Source organism: Peromyscus maniculatus, chromosome 9, assembly GCF_049852395.1.
Source record: "Peromyscus maniculatus bairdii isolate BWxNUB_F1_BW_parent chromosome 9, HU_Pman_BW_mat_3.1, whole genome shotgun sequence".
Lineage (NCBI taxonomy): Eukaryota > Metazoa > Chordata > Mammalia > Rodentia > Cricetidae > Peromyscus > Peromyscus maniculatus.
Window position 1 is genome coordinate 30,506,932 of NC_134860.1, and position 22,914 is coordinate 30,529,845.

A 22,914-nucleotide genomic window follows, 5' to 3' on the forward strand; every position below is an offset into this window, starting at 1 on the left:
GTTAGGAAAATTTTCTTCTATGATTTTTATTAAAAATATTTTCTGGTTCTTTTGAGTTGAGATTTGTCTACTTCTGTTCCTGTTATTCTTAGATTTGGTCTTTTCATGGTGTCCCAGATTTCATGGATGTTATATGTTAGAAATATTTTAGATTTAATATTTTCTTTGACTGATAAATCTATTTCTTCTATCGTATCTTCAGTGCCTGAGATTCTCTCTTCCATCATGTATATTCTGTTGGTGATTCTTGCATCTGTAGTTCCTGTTCACTAACCTAGATTTTCTGTTTCCAGAATTCCCTCAGTTTGTGTTTTCTTTATTGCTTCTATTTCCATTTTCAGGTTTTGAACAGTTTCCTTCAACTGTTTCTTTGTTTTGTTTTGTTTTTTCTTTCTTGACTTTCTTGGTATTCTTTAAGAGATTTATTGATTTCCTCCAAATTTTTGTTTGTCTTTTCTTCAATTTCCTTAAGGGAGTTCTTCAATTCCTCTTTAAGGACAACTGTCATCTTCATAAAGTTGGTTTTAAGGTCATTTTTTGGACTTCAGCTGTGTTGGAATGTTCAGGTCTTGCTGGCATAGGATAGCTGGGCTTGGGTGGTGCCATATTACCCTGGCTGTTGTTGATTGTGTTCTTACACTGGCATCTAGGCATCTGGGTTTGGGATGATTATAGGTCTAGATGCTGATTTCTGAGTTTGTCTATGTTAGATAGGCATTTTGTTCCTTAGTTTCTGTTTCTCCTTTGATTCTGTGGTCTGGGATTTTGTGAGCTGGCATGACCTCCGATCCAGCAGGGAGTCTGTCCAGCTGGGACTGGACTTCTGGCAGCTATACTAGCTTAGCCTTTGGTGCAACAAAGGGGTCTCTGCATGAACTGGGGAATGGGACATGGTTATAAGGAAGGTTCTGGGGAGTAGAGGAAATCCACTGGCGGGCCACCTACCTACGGTTCTGGAGACCAATGTGATCTCTGGTCCAGCAGGGAGTCTCTCCTATCTGTTTTTTCTGACCTACTTGGCCTGCACCTGGGCAGCAGAAGTCCACCCAAGTTGAGGCTGGAGGCACAGAGCAGGAGGGGATGGCAGTGGGGCCAGAGAGGGGACAGTGGAATGGGTCTTTGGGAATAGAATCTAGGGAGTGGGGCAGTTCTGCTGGCAGGCAAGTCACTCACCTGTTCTTCTGACTGGTGTGGCCTGGGCCTGAGCAGTGGACATTAGCCAAAGTTGGAGGTAGACACATGGGGGTAGAGGAGGCGATGAGTGTTTGGGAACTGAATCTAGGGAGTGAGGCAGTTCTATGGGCAAGTAGGTCACTCCTAAAAATGCAATTTTTAAAAATTAAAGAAGAAATAATATTTATTTGTATTAGCATCTGGAAACTTACAATAATAGTCTTGATTCCATCTACTCTCTGTTCTGCATCAAGAAGATAGATGTGAGGCCTTTCTGGATTTCAGACTTTACATTTTTCCCACCTTGCATTCATTATCTTCCATATATCTGTAATTTGAATATATTTGGCATTAGTCATCAATGCTGCTGAAATTTGTTCATTACCTTATAAGCCGGGCATTTGTCTGGAAAGGGTGTTTTTCTTTTCAAAGCTCCTTTTAGGTTGGCTGTGATGACTCACACCTGAACCCTCAGCACTCAAGAGGCTGAAATAGGAGAATTACTGTGACTTCAAGGCCATCCTGGGCTGTGGGGAAACCTTTTTCCAAAAAGCCTCAGCAGTAAACAGATAAATTCCATCTAATTAAAAACTGCTTTGGAGCCGGGCAGTGGTGGTGCATGCCTTTAATCCCAGCACTCAGGATGCAGAGCCAGGCAGATCTCTGTGAGTTCGAGGCCAGCCTGGTCTACAGAGCAAGATGCAGGGCAGGCAACCAAACTACACGGAGAAACCCTGTCCCAAAAAACAAAAACAAAAACAAAAACAAAAAAAAACTGCTGTGGGTTTGGGCCCTGCAGTTAAGCATCTTTACATCTTCACCAAGGGACTCCAGCCAGAATCAGGCAGTTATGGCGATGACCTGTGCAGCTCATGGCTAACTAGTCAGTTGCAAGGGCAGTTAGTTAGACAACTATAATTGGAACAAATGCTAAAAGTCAAGACTTTTAAATTATCTAATACATAATAGAGGATGTGTCCCCATTTGTCATTGTCAGGAAAGGCCTCCCCAAGGAAGAGTGGCATCAGTTAGCCAGATGGGCAGCCAGAGGGAACTAGCGTGAAAGGGGAACTAAGGCAGACGCAAGTTTGAGGCTTTTGAGGTTCTTCATGAAGGCAGTTTGCAGAAATATTGGATTGGATAGGGAGGGTAACCTCTCATGAAGGTGTGCAGAGCATTTGGGTCTCCATCAGAGGGGAACCATTGCAGGTAGGGCTACAGTCACACTTGTTGGTAACCCATAAAATTGAAATCAGGTGACTCATTGTCATACCTCTGTCTCTTGGTCAGGAATACAACTGGAGGAACTACCAGCCCAGCCAGATGAGCGAATGTGAGCTGCAAATGCTAGCAAGCCTCCGTCGGCAGCAGAATGAAGACCTGGAAGACACTGGGGCTCCTCATGGCCTGAGTGCATCCCAGGTGGACAACTGTAATGTTAGCATCAGTACCAGCAGTGATGACACAACCACATGGAACTCTTGTCTGCCACCTGTGAGTCCTGTACCTTCCATCTACTCCCTTGCCTTCAAAAGGAGCAAGCCCATTTCTAACAAATCCCAGCCTTATCCAAGGAAAGTAGAGTCCAAATGAGGCACCCACCATGAGAAGCATGCAGAGCTCATTCTGAGATAGTCTTTTAAGGGAGAGACTGGTAATAGAGTTGTCTTACACTCTCTTATACACCCTTGGAGATGTGTGTATGATGATTGATTGTCTTAGTTCTCTTTTGTTCTCAAAATAGATGCGAACCAAGTCATTTATAAACACAAATACCTGTTTTGCTTAGTTCTAAAGTCTGGAATGTCCAGGGTCAAAGGACCTACATTTAGCAAAGATCTTCCTTGTGCATCATCCCATGATATCGGGGAGAATGGGGTGGAGATGGGGAGTGGGAAGCAAACTAGTGAAAAGGGGATCAATAAATCTTTTCATCACAAACTCACTCCCACAATAATGGGATTAATTCATTCATGAACGCAAAGTCTTTGCACTCTAACCACCTCTTAAATATCCCACCTCTCTTCTCCTTCATGTAGGCAATTAAGTTTCTGATATATGAACTTTGGAGGCAAGGGATCCTCAAATCACAGCAGTACATGAAATCATGCAGGGCTCTGACAGTTCCTGCTCCTAGCACAAGCCTTTTGCCACATAAAAGATACTTAATATTTTCAATGAAATACTTATTAAATGAATGAACAAAAGGGAAAAGACTATAGACATTGCTAAATACTGTTCACCTACGAGGACAGAAAAGAGCCTTCTGTAGAAGTCACTAGATGTTTACTGACTCCTCTGTGTTTGAGGGGCCATGATAGGAGCTACAGATACCTTTTTTAAAGGTATATGTCCACATGTGTTTACATGTTAAAACACATTAGTATAGCCATCTCCCTCGCCATGGCCTAGCAGAGAATGAAACCTAAAATAACTTTGACTCAAGCTCATACATAGCTATATAGAGCTAGGAATGTAGCACAGTGGTTGAGTCCTTGCCTAGCATGTGTAGCATCCTGGCATCCATCTCCAGCACTGATACACTTTAATAAAGCTGACTCTTCATCATATAGATGGTCTACAATCCCAACTAGAATAACAAGATACTGTCTCTGAGTTCTGCATAAGCTCCTGACCATCTCTTGCCTGCTTCCTTAGGTGCCATCTGAAAACAATAAAAACTTAAAGTCGGGGATGGAGAAGCAGCTGATCATTTAAAGATACTCACTGCTCTTGTAGAGGACCTGGGTTTGGTTTCTAGCACCAATATGGTGGCTCACAGCCGTCTGTAACTACAGTTCCAGGGAATTCTGTGACCTCTTCCGGCCTGCACAGGCACCAGACACACATGTGGTACACATACAAACATCCAGACAAAAAAAATCCAAGCACATAAAATAAAAATTAATAAATCTTTAAAGTTTTTAAATTATGCTTTAAACCTACATAAATACTAACTTCAAATGTGGTAGACATAAGTTTTATATATTTAACAGATATTCGTTTTGCGATCTGCTTTTATCTTAAAACCAGGTTTTCCAAGTCTCTAACATCTTTGTAGGCCTTCAATCTTTCAGCAGTCCCTCCATCGCATGGTCACATGTGTCACCTGAGTCTTTCCAGCTGGCATTAGTGTTTCCACTTCCCAGTGAGAACACTGAGGCTCTGTCTGTTTCCCTGGTAACTCCTGCTATATGAGTTGTTTGTCACATAGGTGCTACAGACATCCAATGGAGGACGAGGCTCCTGCGCTCTAGAGAGAACATGCAAGTCATCATGGAAGGTGAAATCTAGTAGACTCCTAGGAGATGCAAGGGGGAAAATCACCACCAGTGTTCACTTAGTGCCTATTATCTCCCTCCCCTCCACCTCCAGCTTTCTCTTGCTTAGTTTGTGGTTTCATTAGACATGGATACATATAACTCTTCAAACAGCCTTGGTGCTGGACATTATCTACCACCCAGAAAAATACCTATGTCCCTGTGACTTTGGCCACAGAGCATCCTCACACCAAATGAAACATCGTAAGGATCGGGTGCAGACAGAAGCAAAGCAGTGCCTTTCTTATAGAATATTCCTCAGCAGCCATTTAAGCCCCAGTTCGAAAGAGAACAGTGGCCTCCAGGTGGAGCTCATTTTGTCAGGAAGTGGCTCGGAGACCAGCAGTACAGAGGGCAAGCTGAGGAATGATTATTTATGGACTGAGAAGTCTGAACTCTTGGTTGCCCTGGATACCAGGTTCTCATCACTGTCCTGTTCTGGCAAGAACTGAAGTCTCCTGCATGACAAGTACTCTGCTGTAAAAGCACACGGCCAAAAATAACACCATTAGTAATGAACTTAATAACCCCTCTATTCAGCCAAATGAGAAATTGAAAAGTCTATTTTTTAGAGACAGAAAAATTTGAAAATCCTACCTTTAGTATTCATAGGATATGTTTATTATTTCATCAAATTCAGTTTGCTCCAATATTGGAACTATCAACAAATGGGAAATTGCATTCCGTAATGAAATCTGCATCCTTCTGCTCATGTGGAGTTTAAATAGAGCAATTTACAAGTATTGTTTCAGCCTCTCTGAGCGCTCACACTTTCTCCTCAGAAAAGGTGCGGAGATGGTGAGAAACAAAATGAAAGGCTCCTGGTGTCACCACAGGATGCTGCCCCAATTTTGTCTTGGTGAATGGTGCTACCCTCCAGTGGCCCTCTAGCCAGAATATTGGAAGACATTGCCCCTTCTCCCACATTTTCATTCTCCTGTATCCATACTGTTCTTCACTTCACATCCTAAGGCTCTTCTATTTGTTTCTTTTTCTAGTTAAGATTTTTAGATTTATCTATTTTATTTCATGTGTATTATTAGTGTTTGGCCTGCATATATGGATGCTCACCATGTGCATTCCTGGTGCCCTCAAAGGTCAAAAGAGGATGCCCGATCCACTGGAACTGGAGTTATGAATGGTGTAAATCACAATGTGAGTGCTGAGAACCCAACCCAAATCCTCTGCAAGAGCACCAAGTATTCTTAACTGATGACCCATCTCTCCACCTCTTTGCTTCTTAATCCCCACTGCCTAACACCACAGACTTGGCATAGTGTTACTCATTTGAATTTCTTCAGCAGTACCTCATCATCTTCTTACCTCTGACCCAAGTACCACAGGCTGTGGGTTAGGAGCATTGGTTCTGAAGTCCTAGTGTGGAGAATCAAAGCCAGCCTGTTAACCTTGTAAAGCAACTGGTGCTGAATTTGAAACATAGTAAGCACTTAGTAAAAACCTTGGTCTTCAGAGATGACTCAGGTGTTAAGAACACTCACTCACTGCTCTTGCAGAGGGCCAAGATTCTGTTCCCTGCACCCATATCAGGCAGCTCACAGCCACCTGTAACCTCAGCTCTCGTGTATCTAATGCCTTCTTCTGGTCTTAATACACACACACACACACACACAGAGAGAGAGAGAGAGAGAGAGAGAGAGAGAGAGAGAGAGAGAGAGAGAGAGAGAGAGAGAGAGAGAGAGAGCGAGCATATACCCACAGACATACACACATAAACAAAGTAAATCTTTTTTTTAAATTTAGTTCTCATTTTTCACACTAGACCTTTGTAAAGCCCAGGCAAGCTCTGCTCTCTTCCCTGTGTAAAGCTGTTCAGTGGTTCCCTGTGGCCTCGAGTCCGGCACAGAGGACCCCTGCACTCTGAGAAGTGCCCCCATCCAGCTTCTCTCCACCCCTCACTCCATACTTCCAAACCATTTGTAGTTCCCTAGCTGCACTGTGGGAATGTCTGTGTACCTTGCACCAGATTATCCCTCAGACAGCTTCAGAACTTTCTGAGATTCTACTCTAGGCCTCACTGTAAAGGCTTACCTTATGCCCTAGAACCAGAATACCTAACTCCTAGCCCAAACTTGCTCATTTCTGTCACATTCATTTATTCTGCACATTTTTTAATAACAATGTGTTAGGAAGTGGGATGGGTGTTGGGAACAAAATTTGTCCTCATCTTAAGATGTTCACAGAGACAAGGCTCTGTGATTCAGGATGGTGAGGGGCGATAAAACAAAAATCTTTGGGATGATGTAGGAGGAGCAATTAATTTAGCTTCTAAGTACCAGATGTGCTTTCAGACGAGGCATTGGTTAAGTGAAAGTTCGAGAACGCTTATTCATTTACACATAGACAAAAGGTAAGAAAGAATTTCAGACTGCAAAAAGGAGTAGACACGTCTGTGGAGGTGAGTCTAGAGCCCTCCTTAGGCAAGACACCCTTTTCTTCAGGCCTCTGCCTCTCCTTCAGCTCACACCATTCCTCCCTAGCCCATCCCACCCAGCATATGCACAGAAGAATGACACACTGCTGCAGCCACGACATGTCACCTGGCCATCACGGGGAGGCCCTGCCCCTGCTCCCTGCCAGTGCTCTTCGTAGCACTCCTCCCTTTGAGATACGCCCACTTGCTGTTGGTTTTATTTGTTTGCGTTTGGTTGTTTCTGTTACCAACTTTGCTTACATATTGGCTAACTTTTTATCAAAGAATTATTTTACATTAATTCATTTGTGAAGGGTACGCACCATGGCACAGGTGTGGAGGTTGGATGGCAGCTTGGGAGAATTAGTATTTTTCCACCATGACAGTCAAAGGGATCAAAACCAAGTTATCAGGCTCATGGCAAGCACTTTTACCTGCTGAGCCAGCCCCTAAAGAATTTATTTTTAAAGTGTTTTACAATTCACTGCAAAACTAGAAGTTACAGAAATATCAAGTAAATGTCTCTCTCCTCACATACATTCAGCCTCCTGCATTTTCAATAGGTTCATCTATAGCACTTAGCAGCATTCAATAACCATTGTCACCAGTGTGCTCAGTCCTGCATATAAGGCCCATAAAGACAACCTGGCATGAGGCAGCACTGCTGGTTGTCATTCGTTGATTAAATGAACCAATCAGTAACATACACACTAAATAATTCCCTTTGACTCTCAAGTAAACTGGTTTTCATCAGCTCCAAAGTACACATCAGCTTTGTTTTACTTAAGTAAGTCTTGAGTGGCACATGCAATATTCTGTGTTAAATATTGATACTAAACATTCAGTATACACCTTGAGAAGCTGTCCCTCTGAGCAAGGCTTTATGAGCAATTGTGGGCACAGGAGATTTAGTGAGGCCACATCCAGTACCTGTGCTGATGGGAGGGTTTCACAGATGCTGCGTGTGAAGCTAGAGAGGAGACACGGAGTACAGTGAAGTCTTTAGCGACAGCTATTGTGTTTCCACAAGCTCTGATTCTCCAGCATCAGTTCTGAGCAGTATGTACTGTTTAAAGGGTATTTAGATGTAATAAATTAGTCATTTAAAGTGTAATTAAATGTAGCTATATTCTCTTCCCAAATTGGCTTTTGTAGGCTTCTTAAGCTAAATAAATCAAGGCTACTGAGAAATCCATTGGCCTTTGACAGATAAATTTTTCAAAGTTTCTAACGTGAACCCAAATTCAATTAAAACAATACTACTTCTATGGAAACCTGGCTATAAGTAATTGATTTTGGAGGCATTCTGAAAGGAGTAACCCTCATGAGATTTGTTCCAAAACTGGGTTCTGTGCAACCTTGGGAAGGGAACTAAGACTTGGTTACAATGAATTTTGAGTGAATGTGTTTCTGGTTTTGATTGGCAGTAGCATGAAAACGTTCCCTTCCTGGAGTGTGGGTGTGCTCACGTGCATGCACACATGAATATAGTTTCATATGATACCCAAAAGAATATAAAGCTGTCCTGGGCCCAAATCCCACATTTGTCATTTACTGGCATTGTAAAATGGATTCACCGAACGTTTTCCCATATTGCCGTCTGCCAGCAAATGAGCCAAGTTCCCAAGACTGGAACCTGCTCCTCTCAGGGGTATTTCTTCAAGTTTCTAGGGCACTTCCCCTTTCCATGGCTACTAGAGCTATACAGGTGGGCCAGGACCATGCAGGTGCGCCAGCAAGATACTCTGTGCTCGTTTGGTTGTGCTTGCACACTGGTGTCCACACTGCCCGCCACCCACAGACTGTTGCTGACAGTCTTTGGTGGTTTCCTTTTTTAGAACTTTATTTCTGTCCCTCCATGAACCTAGAGTCAAGAAAAGCACACCTAATATGCATGCTGTTCTCTGAATAGATGCTTCAGAGCTATTATTCCTTCAAATTAAAAATCATCATACCATAACCTAATATAATATATAAGCCTTCCCAGCTTGGAGAAAAGGGGCGAGGAGGATTTAAATGCTCATCTTATGCATCCATCAACGTGGCATATTGCAAAACATAATATTGGAGAAAATGAGGCAAAATTCACTTAATAGAATCCCAAGCATATGGTGAGGTTCTCAGACAAGTTATTTATGGCCTTGATTAACCTTGCAATATTATTGCCATTTTGAATAAATTTTACATAACAACATAAAGATATTGTCTGTACCTCTCAACATATCAGGATTATCTTATCTCTTGTTCTTTTATTTAGCCTTCCCTGCTCTCCCTTACCTTCCAGCAAATTGATCATAGGAAGTCAAAGCCTCTGGGTGGTGGTGATTTTATAAGCACCTCTTTCCTGGCACTAGGCATAGCAACAGCACCCCCAAAAGGACAAAGTCTGCCATTGCCAGACTTTTTCATGCATCTGCCAGGAGCCTGTCTGTGTTTTACATGATTTCAGGCTGCTGTGCATACAAAACTGGCATTGTAAGTGTTTCATCCCTAATAGGTCCTAATATCTTCTAATCTACAGACCCATTAGTTCCTCAGCTCTTTGAGAAATGCTGGGTTTGTTGTCCTGGTAAACTAGGAAGGTAGGGATTGGCCATGCTAAGCTGTAGATAAAAATCTTATAAAACTATAGAAATGATACATGAAAACTGATTAGAGTCACAGTGATTTCTGTGCTGTCAGAAGAAAAATATAAAAATGTGTGGTGGCTAATGACTGCGAAAGTCACCTCACAATATAAACATTATTCTCAGAGTGCTTGTTGTCTTTTATATCCTATAACAGTTCCAAGTTTAGCAGTGTGGTAAAAACTGTCTTTAATTTTAAAAATATAGTGACATGCCCTGAGAGTCAAATCAAGTGAATTTAATTTATAATAATTGGACAGTCTCATATACTCCAGAAAAAAATGTATCATGGGACTCCGGGTTTTTTTCATGCCATATACTGAATGGACCCTGCCATGTTGTTATTCAGAACATTGTATTCCACATTCTGTGTGAATTCCCAAGCTGCATTAAATAATACAAACAAGCTAGTGTTGATATTGAAAGCTGTGGAATCTCACTGAATGGGTGCAGAGTCTGGCTCCACTGTGTGCTGGCAGGCATGACTAGTGTCTGAATGTCCTCTTCTAACAAATGGAGTTAATTATATATAGTTCACAGGCTTCCTGTGGGGCTCAAATGAGATAATCTCTCTCAAGAATTAGCATGGAGTAAATGCACAGTAAATATAAGTCACTGCTGTTGCTGTTGTGGCTATTTGTAGACACTGGTAAGTTGCTGCCATCATTGGTATTGTTGTAGTTACTCGTAGGCATCAGTAATGGTCTTTTGAATCTACTTACAGTATTCTACAGAAAAGGATGGGTTCTAAAATCAAACCTTAATTTTATTTTCTGTCACAGGTACTGTCACAGGATGTTACCTACCAAAAATAAATTTATTGTTGCATATGTAGAGAAACATGGTAGGGAGGGAAAATGTCTTCTTCACTACCCACCTAGATTCATGGCTAAGGATCTATATCAGAAGACAGATTAAAGAAAAGCATGCAAATTCATTCTATATAAGGTTTTAATGAAACAAGAACCCTCAAAAATAAATGAAGACTCAAAGAAACAGTTAAACATGTATTTTCTAAGAAAAATGATTAAATGCATATTGTCGTGCTAGATTTGACAGAGTGGAAACTCATAGAGAAATATGATTTCTCATGGAGAAATAAAGGTGATAGGATCTATTGGAAATATACTGGGAGAACTTAGCAAGGCCTCTTCCCTGTGTTCTTGCATCTTCAGAAATGAGGGTTTTCCAGTCACATATAGGATGTGATGACTTGGTTCAAGGGCAGATCACAAAGTCCTGCCTAGGTTTTATTAGCTGCCTGAGAAGTAAGGAGTCAGGTAAAGGTCAGGAATGAGTGACCTTGTTGCTTCTTCTGTTTCTCAAATGCAAGATACTGAATGTGGGATAGTGAGACTTAAACCCCATAAAATCCATTTGGTGACATTTGCCTTCAGACAGCCACTGACCCTCCCATGTCTTCATGTCACCAGTTTTTACTGCTCTGAAAAGCTTCTGCTGAATGTTTTCAAACACTTATGAATTGTTATTGGCAGTGCTCTTCCCCCTTGTATCACTGAATCTATTAAACATTATCTAAATATTATGCAAAGATAGAAAGGGGCAAGCCCTCATCATTCACAGAGCTGCATCACAAACACAGTAGGCACTTCCAAGGAAGGAAAGATAGCATCTGGAGTAAGGGCTTGGAATTAATGATTGTAAAATTCAGGGGTGGATATTTGCCTGAATATCAGAACTGCGGTGCTCAGAAAGTTTTGGAAATGTGTGTGAAAATAAATAAGCAGAAGTCTATTCACTGGCAGCCTTGGTGCTGCTGAACTACTGAGTGAATACCAATGAATTTATTATTGGGAATTATTTTCTATACCAGCGTGAGTTGATCCAGAGAAGGAACTCGTTAGGCCTTTTGCTTGCTAATTTCTCTTGCTATGAAATAATAAAGCCTAAATCATCAACTAAATTTCACTTGCAAATTGCTGGAAGTTTGATTTCTCTGGTGAGATCAAATATGGCTTATGACATCCTTTCTTTCCACTGTTCTCTCAGCTGTTGCTTCTTGTTACTGAAATGGTGATCCATCAGTCTGGGTGCACTGAAATTCACAGTGCATCACAGGTGGCCAGGCTAGGTGATGTGATCATCACACAGGGTGTTTGATACAAATCAAAGGAATACTTGCAAGAGAGTTTATGCTTATGAATTTCCATCACCTGTGTAATTAATCTTTTAGGACCCCTTAAAATAAGAACTATGTGGAGAATAAGGAAGGTAGTCTCTTTATGTACAGCCACACTGCTAGCCTTGGCTGTGGGTCAGCACTGTGAGGCCAAATTCACTGTGAGTAAGAACGCCTTAACATCAACCTCTCTGGGAACAGAAGTAACATTCTGAATTCAGTTAACAAAATGTATGGCAAATTCCAACTTGTAATAAAACAAGAATGCCAAAATAAAATAGTTTTTCATCATTATTAGCCACATAATTTAGAATTATGTTCAAAATGGAGTTTACAATACACTTTTCCCCCTTTATAGGCCAAAGAGGAAAGGTCAAGTTTCATTACCGGCATTAGATTTTTTCTGGCGTTTTTTTTTTTTTTCTCTGCTTTGTTCTTGTTTGTTTGTTTTTAGTTGTATTTCAAATAATAATGAAAGGTTTATTGTGGGAGGAAATTTGAGAAAATTTTGTTTTCTTTTGCTGTCTCTAGAAATAACAACAGTATAAAAACTCCACAGGAAGAACTCTAATATGTGACCTTTATTTCCATCATAGATGCTATTGAACCTTATCACAGGCTATTAAAATAGCCTGCATTTTACTGTTTATTTCACCCTGTGGTATGCTGAGTCTCTCAGGGCCTTTGCCTGTGCTGTGAAGCAAAGCCAGCCCTTTGCTATAAATGGAATATCAAAAATGAGATATCAAAAATGAGAATTGTTGATATCAAAATATCGAAGTGAGAATTAGTGCGACAGTGTGCCCTGTGCCGGCTGGTGCCTACCTCACAGATGCTTTTTCTCTTACAGCCTGTCAACCAGGGCCGTCACTATCAGAAAGAAATGAATCCACCTTCTCCATCAAATCCTCGGTAAGAGTCATCAATAACCTACATGGTTTTGATGTAAAACTTTTTACTTGGAAGGTTGTATGTTATTCTTGGTTATATAAAATTTATCTGCCAAAACTTTGTTGGTTTTTGTTGTTGTTGTTGTTGTTGTTGTTGTTGTTGTGTTGTGTTGTGTTGTGTTTGCTTAGGGGTTGCTTGGCTTGGTCTCAAACAAAGTCTCAACATGAAATAGCTGTCCTGAAACTTGCTGTGTAGATCAGGCTGGCCTTGAACTCACAGAGATCCACCTGCCGGTGCCAATGTCCAGCCAGACTTCATTTCTTTTGATATTTTACTTCATCTACTTTTCTTATTCAAACTGTGGTAGTGATAACAATCTACCTGTGTTCGAATACCTGGCTGCAGGGTTTCAAGCAAGTCATCTAATGCAATTCAGGCACAACAATTATTCATGATATTTTGAGGAAGTTCAAAAAATAGATGAAAAATTCTTAGCATAGTTGTTAGCACATGGCAAACTCTTTCTGAGCAGTAACGTACTCGTGATTTTTATAAATATGCCATTTTATAGATATTTGATGTCTAGGGCATATGGAGAATGAGTATTTTATATGCCTTTAAATTTATCAAGATGTCTTATTCAAGTTCAAATGACAATTCACTTTTTTCATAAATTCATAATTTTGTAATCTCAAAATATGTGATACTTCAAATATACTATTGTTACCTGAGTCACATGTTAACATAATTTTGGGCTGATTAGGAATAAACAGTCTGAATTTGAGCTTTAAAAACCCATAAAATAGCCAGTTCTGGAGAGGCTAAGCCAGGAGGGTCACTGCAAGTTTGAGGGCAGTCTGGACTACATGGTAAGTTCCGGACTAGCCTGGGCTACAGATTAAGATCATGCCTCAAAAGAACAAACCAAAAAGGGCATAAAGTATTATAATACTACTGCTCTCTCATGCATACTTATGGAAGCTAATTTATTCAGATAAATCATTCCTTCATTACTGTTTGTTATGCATAGGGGGTTATTGGAAGCCAATCTTGAGCTCCATTGACTCCATCTCCATTGACAGAAATGCATGTCTGATCCGTTTGTGAGTTGCCCTGTGAAGTAGACTGATATCAAGGAGAGCACACTCTGGGTCCAGAGCATGGTATGTTACATCATGTTTGAGTTACTCCCATGGTGACTTGCAGCAAAGACAATTTTGCTAGTGTTGAGAGAGCTGGGAAGGGAGAGAGAGAAGCAGGATGCATTGTTCAATTAGAATACCATGTTGCATACTAGAAGAGAAAGACAGGCAGGGTCCCTTCTCTATCCCTGCTTGCAGCCTCCTTTCTGCTCCATTCTTCTCTCTAAACACAAGCTCTCTCTATGTCTCATTCCAAATATGGCCGTCTGATAACTCTTGAGTTTATATATTACATTTCAGTCTACAAAAGGAGGCTAACAAACTATATCTGAATCTCAATTTCTACTGTCTAGGTTTGGAAGGGTTGTTTGTTTTTGTTTATTTGTTTGGTTGTTTGGTTGGTTTGGTTTTTCAAGACAGGGTTTCTCTGTGTAGCTTTGTACCTTTCCTGGAATTCACTCTGTAGCCTAGGCTAGCCTCGAACTCACAGAGATCCTCCCCTGCTGAGTGCTGGGACTAAAGGCGTGTGCCACCACTACAAGGCTACTTTCTGGTTTCTACTTTCAAGGTGATTGGCTGAGAGTGAGTGGACCAAGAATCCACTTCTGGTCCAGTACACAAGGAATAGTGAGCCATGGAAGAGTACTAACAAGGCTCCTGGGAAACCATCTACATGGCTTACAGAACTTTTATTAGAGCTGAGAATATTTATGACATGAGTAGAAATTAGTACTCATCCTTGTGTTCCTAGTCCATGCACCTGATATGAACTTTGAAGAGTTATCACTATCACAAATGATGAGTTTAAATTTGAGAGTAGAATTTCAGTGCTTATAAAAAGACATTTTCATATTCATTCATAGACAGACAGATAGGTGGTGTCACTTAACAACCTTGCCTGATAAGTTCCTTTTCTATATGCAAAAAAGCTGGTAATCCAACTTTAATCCTAATTATAAGAACTTGAGAATTTGTAGTTTGAACAAGTAATAATGGGAGTAAGATATCCTAGAAAGTAGAGCATTGACTTCAAAAGAAGTCATCATTTACCCACTAACCTTGTAAATTATCTCAGGCAAGTCTTTTACCCTTTCCAAATTTCACATCATAATACAAACCCCTCATGTGTAAAAGAAAAAATGAGAGCTACATGCCATCTGAGATTAGGTTCTGACTTCCATGAGACTCATTCCCACTATGAAGGGTTACATGATTTGTTTTTCTTTCACTAAGCTGAAGAAAAAGAGTCATAAACACTGGATGAATGATTGACATTTTGATGGGACAGTATGTAACTCTGACTATCCCTTTTCCAGGTTGATTTCAAAAGATAGAATACGAAAAGAAGTTCACCAACAGAATAGACACTTTCTCTGCAACCAAGCATTCATTCACTTAGGAAAAACTACTTTAAATTTCTTCATAGTAAAATTTAAAGGAAAAAACTATAAAGAACAAAAGTTGTTTTCAACCCCATTTGCTATCAGGTAATCCACAGTTTCCTAGAAGATTATTATATACCTTCAAAAACCCTGCTGACTCATAAATTCTGCAGCCTGGAGAGCTGACAGAAAGGCATTATTGAACCATAAACATAGAGGATGGTAAATTTTTTAGATTAGCATTATTGTCATTTAAAGTGGGATGGATTGATTCATGTGATACATGTGATTTAATTTCAATTGGTGGCTAGCATTATGGTTCAGATTTGCATTTATTGTGTTTCTGATAAATAATACCCCCTACTTTACATCTCAAAATATAGGACTTTAAAATTAGAAGTACAGATAACTAATATGAAAAGATATGAGAAGCTGTCTCTAATTGCGCACCTCTTGGATAAAAGAACATCTAACCTGAATCCTAGATGGGAAGTTCTGTCTAGGGAGAGTCTAAGCAGTACCTAAAAAGCAGGCATTAGTGTGATCATAATCACAGCAAGGGCATCATAGCAGAGACAGAAAACATGTGTATCTATGCCCACTAAGAGCACAGCAGGATGTGGCCCTGTGACAAATGACCATATTAACTCCAGTGAAATGCTGTAACCACTCCAAGTATCTATGAACCTAAGACTTTTAAATTGCATATACTCATATGCACATACATAGGGATTTAGAGTCAACTTTCAATAAGCTTCATTAATGTAATAGAAGTCAGTGTCCTCAGGGTCTTTCATTTACATTTTGTTCTAGAAAGATTTTCATTTCTAAAACATAATTGCTCTCTTCATTTTGTGTGTGGGGGATTAATATTAGAGATAATAATATACAGCCCACAAAGCAAGCAGATTCAGGTGATAGAAAGTTGGCTCCAGGTTGGAAATAGCTAAAACACTGAATATATTCATAGCTTGTTTTCTTCACAGTGAAATCATTCACTTACACTCTCAGGGCAGTGCTTGACATTGGATTGAGGTGGGATGCAATGGTAATCATTTTCCTGAGAAGATTACAGTCTAGGAAATGAAATGTATATGGTTCACCTCATCACATACCCTGGCATGTCTCGATTTGTGCAGAGCCATTTCGAATGCATTCTTAGGCAGGGGGTGGCATTTCCCATTATTTTTCCTTAATACACCAACTAATATTTAGGCAGCATCTCAGATGCTGGGGCCCTTTCCTTCCAATCCGCAGATGCCACTTCATGGGGCACTGACAGCTTTTACAAGGTGCAGAAATGGCTAACATTATCTAATACAATTTAGAGGATTGTGGGGCAGGAGTAGACAATTTCACCGTTCATTCATGTTAGAAATGTTTCCTAGCATGTAAACTTTCATGCTGCCAAACAGAGCAGAATGGATACTGTTTGCAGCCTCAGGTCATTTATTTGAAAATGCCATCTATGGGTTTGTGGGTTTAGAGCTGTCCCTTAGGCACAACTATTTATATGTTTGGGCAGATTCTTCAGAACAGTAGACGATATTTTTGTTCAGGAATGAATTTTATGAAATAAGCTGTGATTGCATTCTGGTTGTGTGTTTGTGTGGATAGAGTTGACTGTCAGTCTTTCCTGCTGAATAGGGATGCAACTTGCTATTTTACGACCTATTGGAAATTTAGGGAGAGGAAGGAATGAAGTCGAAGGCTTCATAAGGTTTTAAATGTTTATGGAGATAAACAATACCGAAACAGTTCTAGAATCTCCAAGCAGCAGCAAATGGTACAGTTTTATTGTGTTTGCTTTGTGGTTTATCACTATGTGTAGATTGGTTTTTTTTTTGGGGGGGGGGGTGTTGTTGTTTAATGTCATTGCAGATTATGTTAGTTTCTAATCCTTTACTGCTCTGCCACATTTTTGTGTGATATAAACATACTTATAACTGCAATTATCTGATAAAGCCCTGAAGACTCTGACAAATGATTAATAACCAATGGCCTTAGATGCAGCTGGCTCAGCCTGCCTGGTGGAAGCAAGCTGGCTGGCCTGTCATCAGACCCTACACAGGCTCCTAGGCCTCCTTCACTTCTTTCTTCTTCACTTTCAGGATGCTGCTTACTGGGCTCCACTTCTAATGCTCAAGCCTCTTCTCTTGTGGCACAAGAAAGAGCTGATGCCTGAGTAGTCCATGGAGCTTGCACCTCTGCTTCCTCTTCACCATGTTCTTTAAACAGGCCAGAGGCTGTCCTCCCTAAACAAACATTCCACTTCCCTCATCATGGTGGTAATGTTCTCTTCCTGTCGCCTGGGTTCTGTATTGTCTTGACCTGCCTATACAGGTTGTCTATCACTCCTCTTGCTAGCTTCCTATTGGGAAAGATATCAATACATCTGATTTTGTAATTCTATTACTACAGATCCACACTTGCTTGAGGCCCCAATTTCTTCATATTTAGAACTCTAAACCAATGTGTTGAAGGCCTGGGTCTAAGCCTGTGGAGCCATGTGGGGCAGTGGAAGCTTGGGAGGTGGAGCCCTATTGGAAGAAGCACACCATTAAAGGTGTGCCCTTGAGGGGGATCTTGAGATCCAAGCTCCCTCACTCCCCACCTTAGTGTGTGTGTGTGTGTGTGTGTGTGTGTGTGTGTGTGTGCACATGCACCTCCTGGTTGTCATGAAGAGACTGCTACATGTCCCCACTGTGGCATGCTAGTCCAGATCAATAGAGCCAATAACCAAGAACTGAAACCTCAGCCTCTGTAAACCAAATAACCTTCCCTCTTTATAAGTTGCTTAGCTTCCGTGTTTGTTACAGTGATGGAAAGCTAAGAACACACTTTCTCTCTCTCTCTCTCTCTCTCTCTCTCTCTCTCTCTCTCTCTCTCTCTCTCTCTCTCTCTCTTTCTCCCTCTTGCCTGTATTGTTTATCTGAGTGAGGATAGGAGCGTTGAGAGAATGAGGGAAAGAGGAGGCGGGAAAAGCGTTATGTGGAGACAGATGAGAAATGAAAGTGCTTACCCTGAATATTAACCAGTTAAATTTTGCATTTTGTTTCTATGGTTGTAAGAAATCGCCTCCCTTTTCCTGACAATAGGACAGTAAATTTGCCTTATTCTGAGTCAGGCAGGATTGTGCTCTTATAGGAGGCTTTTGCCTGGACAGTGTTCACACCTGATTTCTAATCCCACCTCTCGGACAGTTGTGTACTGCTATGCGCCTCGCTCACTTTGCACTCCACCCAGTGGTCCTCTTTTTGCCTCATAGGTTGGAGACTGTTTAACTTTGGGAGCATTGCCTGGGATTCTCTCTTCCTGTGTTTGCATAGCTACCATCTCTCCAGCAAGTCCTCTCCTAGCATTCACCCTGAAATCGTCATCAGTCAGTTTTAACACCGTATAATTCTCATTTTGATCACAGGGCTCTTCACTAATTGATTTTTTTATTTGTTCATTTTCTACATGTACCCCTCCCCCTCCAGAATGCTGATATGCAAAGTGTATGAGCTGAGCCCTGCCTCCTTTCCACCGAATCCCTACCTCTTCAAACAGTCCCACACCCAGTAAAAGCACAAGAAATGTGCATTGAAATCACTGAAACTGACCTTTCAAAGATAACTTGCCAATCTGTTCTCACAAACTACATCCCTCTGTATAGGGCCTTGAGCTAGAACCCATGAACACTCAAATTCTTTACTTCCTTGGAGCCGTTAGGTACCTGGCCCTATTCCTACATGTAATAATTTGCATGTAGGACTTTATTTCCATGAATTAATTTTAAATGACACCTTAGAAAATATCCATAATCTAAAGTCTCTGATAAATGGTTATTTTCAGCTTTTAAATAGAATTCACTAAAATTGAATGAGTATATTCTTCCAGGTACTTATTGGAAAAGGCTTGTCGCAACTGGTCATTCATATCCATTCTAGAGAGTCAGTGCTACATGCACCATCTGCTTGTGTTACCACTGCTGAAGAAGGTGCACTTAGCCCTCACTGGGCTGCATAGGCAAATGGAGTTTTTAAAAAATGTGTGTAGATAGGCAGATGATAGATAGATAGATAGATAGATAGATAGATAGATAGATAGATAGATAGATAGATAGATAGAGATGATACACACATATATTTTTAATAAAAGAGAAAAGGGTAAAAACCTGAGCCCATGGATAAAAACCTGAGCCCGTCGATTGGCACATTTAATTCAAGTGTCTTCTTCCCCACCCCACCCTTTTCATAAAATGACTCCTGAGACTACTGCTCTACTATGAGGACAGATTTTAAGACATCTGGGCTCTTTCCTTCTCCAATCTCCAGAAGAAGGCAGATCTCAGAAGGCCTCTGTACTGCCCCAGGGACAAGATTCCCAGAAACATCCTTGAGAATCACCCTGTTTTTCATCTCTAACCACTCTTAACCCTGGACAGTAACCCACTCAACTCGGAACCACCTCTCCCCCTAGGTTGCAGGGGGTTTAGCAGTTCACCAGCAGAACCATGGTGAATGAACAGAGTGGCAGTCAGTAGTTCCCTGCACCATCATGTCTTCCTCCACTGCCCTTGACTCTTGCTGACCTGCCCACCCCTCAGTCCTGGCTCTCATGATTCTCCTCCCTCAGCAAATCTGCTCAGATCCCAGGCCCAAACTAGCCAGCACGGCAGCCCACCCCTGCCCACCTACCAGGGTGTCTTTATCTTTGCTTTCTTCCCGGCTCATTCCTGGACCTGCCTCTCTGAGCCTGATAAGCCCACTCTGTACTGCCCTTGGTTGTAACTAGATCTCTCTTGTGCTGCTGGCACTCAGCGCTCAGTCTAGGTTGTCTGGCTTTTCCATTGTGTGTGTTAAGACTGGGAAATATTAACCAATATTTTAGCTATTGTCTTGTTTTCCAAAGTTGCAAATTTATGGAATCCTTGTTCATGGGGGCTTCAGAACAATAGAGTGCATCTTCTCTCCCCCACCTTCCCAAAGTGTCTCTGAAATGGCACATCCCTAAAGAATCTTGGCATCTCTAACTAGCAAAGTGCAGTACTCCTGAGATGACGCAGGCCTCCATAATCACTGCTGTCCATCCAGATGGTGAACTCACACCCCCTGTGGCCCACAGTCCAGTGGAAAGAAAGCAATTCCTAAAGCAACTATTTACCATTCTAACAGTTGGATAGTTTCAAATTTTAACTAAAAGATTACATTTTTAGAATAATAATAACCTTTGGCAGTTGTAAGTGGTAATTCTAGTTTATAGCATCTCTGTTCTGCTAGATGTAAAGGGGTGGGCCAAGGTCTCAGAACATGATGTGTGCCCTAAGAAATGGAAGACCATGATCACTGTCCAGCCAGCCCTGTCTCTAGACCCGCTGTCTTGCTGTCCATTTTGTAATCCAATGAGGAAGAGCTGCCTGTTGTTTAAATACGAAACCCCAACAGCATGGGCAATTAAAAGTGTACTTTTGGCCCTTAACTCCAGTGCTGCTTGATGATTCTGAGGCCCTTCCATGAGCCTGAGTATTTCCACTCCTTGTGTCATGCAGGCACGCAGTGGGCAGATGAGGAAGCGACAGGGCGGAGGGGAGAGGGACGTGTACCAAGCCTGCCACAGGGAAGATCGCAGCCTTACAAAACTGGAACTCATGTGCAGACTCCACTTCTGTTAGAAGTTGCCCGTTTCTTCCTTGTATTTCTTTTCATTTCTCTTGTTAATTTTAAATTGATTTAAGTTAAAACACATAATTTCTCATTTTAGCAATATATTGTGTTTATTGGCTTTTGTAGTTTCATATTATGATGTTCATTTACACATAAAAACCCACTCAGTATAATAAATATCGTGTGAGTCAAATGCTCAGCCTGTTTCAAATGACTCCAAGGTGAAAAGCAAACAACTCCTAGCTGATTTGATTGAACTAATACAAACATTATTGTTCTATTGACTCTTTCTTGCCCATTGATTTTTAAAAGGCTTTACATCCCTTGCCATCCATTAAAGCGAATCAGATGCAATTTGGTGCTTTGGATGAGAAAACACTGTTGGGTGTTGGGTATATATATTCATGAGGGAAAGAATCATGCATACTCTTAAACATACTTATTAGGAAATACTTATCATATTTTGCTGCAGACAACTTCTTTGCTCTTGGTTTTGAGTTAACAGTAGTGACTCTGAAACATCACATGGACACATAGTTCAGTAACAAGTAAAGCCAAATGGTGAGCTGTAGGTGGCTTTATTATCCCTTACTGAACATAACTAAAAACTAGATCTTACATGGCTTCGTGTGTTTTAGTTCATGTGTGTGACAAGTACACACTGTGCTAATAACGCTTCCTCTTGTGGATGGGCTTCATCCCTCAACTGTAGATGATCCTTCCCATAAGGGATGAAACTAGACGTTAGGAATCTACTCCTTGGCCACTGGAATTAAGAGAAATTTCTGTCATGGTCTGGTCAGTGTTTTGACTTGGTAAAGAGTACACTTTCCTTGTTCTTCACAATTTGCCCTCCCCCACACTCCTTAACTACACTCTTACTGAAAACAAAAAGTACCTTCATTCTGCAAGTTAATTCATATTAGAAATCCCTACCCTAGTCCTTCGTTCTGCAAATACTACTAATCCATATTAGGAATCCAGAAAAAGCTCAGATTTTTGCCTCCTGAAGTCATGGAAGAAATGGGAAACAAAGTACCCCATGTGACAGTCTCTACATCTGCTACTGAATTACCAGATTCCAACATTAGCCAAAGAGTGCTGTGGCAAGGCTCACAGTAAATGAAGACCTTATGTATTAGGGGAGGAATGGATCTGTCACTTTGAGGGATTGTGAGGCAAAGAGCAGATTAGCTGATTACTCATAGTCAGAGGGCAGCTTGGTGAAAAATGTGCAGGAAATGGTAAGTGTGGGTTTGTGCTGATCTAATGATATTCTTAAACAATAACATTCTGCTGGTGTAATATAATAAAGCACTTGGCCTGAATTTTTAAATCATCAACATATTTCTAGTTTGACCTTAAAAACCACTTCTGGCTATTCTCTATTAAATCTGTAACTTCTGAATTAAGAAAAAGCACCATCTAGGATGCCATCTAGGTGGCTTCACAGCAAGCATGCTTGGCCTTTTCTAAGCTGGCACTTGCTTGCATGGCTTCCCTCTGACATCTCTCCACTGTTCCTGCTTTTCTTTCCAAACCTGACTTTGTGCTTTAAGTTTGCCAAGCCCCATGACGTTCTTCAGGAGTCTCAGTCACAGAAATCTGTCTTCTAACAGCCATGTATAGTGGCATGCTCATCTGTCCTCATCAGCTATTATTGTCATTTTTCAGCTTTATACTGAGATTATAATTTATGAATAAACCTACTGTTTTTCCATGGACGGTGGATGGGGGGGATTGTTTAAGTTGCTCATTCAGTCATAGCGAGGAAATGAATTACTTTTATGTTGTATCATTGCAGATATTCATCAGAAAAATTAAGGAAATTCATATTTTATACAAATAAACATGAGATATGAATAGCACACATGTAATTAACTTGATAAAGATGGACTTGCATTGCCAGGAACTGTCAGAATAAAATGTCTCTGGTGCCTTGAAACAGTGTTCTCACATCTTAGCATTCATGCCTAACATGAGGGAGGCATGGTTTGTTTTATATTATCTTCTCTTGGTTTGCCAATGGGGACTTTATGTGATTTCATGTAACAAAACATGAAAGGAGCTAATATTTGCCTAAGCCCAGTGCAAATACTCAGTAGCCAGGGCTTGAACCCTAGATGATAACAGTTCAAATTATGGTGTGTGTGGGAGGGA

The 22,914-nt window shown here is 40.8% G+C and overlaps 1 protein-coding gene across 23 annotated transcripts in view; it reads left to right on the forward strand.

Moving 5' to 3' along the window:
• The window catches only part of Cfap20dc (CFAP20 domain containing), a 291,110-nt gene that overhangs the window by 186,454 nt on the left and 81,742 nt on the right, over positions 1-22,914 (forward strand). For 21 of the 23 annotated variants that reach the window (XM_076544540.1, XM_076544522.1, XM_076544523.1 and 18 more), the window contains 2 exons: positions 2,464-2,667; positions 12,542-12,603. In XM_076544540.1, coding sequence (XP_076400655.1) covers positions 2,464-2,667; positions 12,542-12,603 — 266 coding nt within the window. Of the gene's footprint in view, positions 1-2,463; positions 2,668-12,541; positions 12,604-13,664; positions 13,705-15,040; positions 15,255-22,914 lie in introns of those variants that run through there. The other 2 variants (XM_076544528.1, XM_076544532.1) reach the window with 2 other exon arrangements.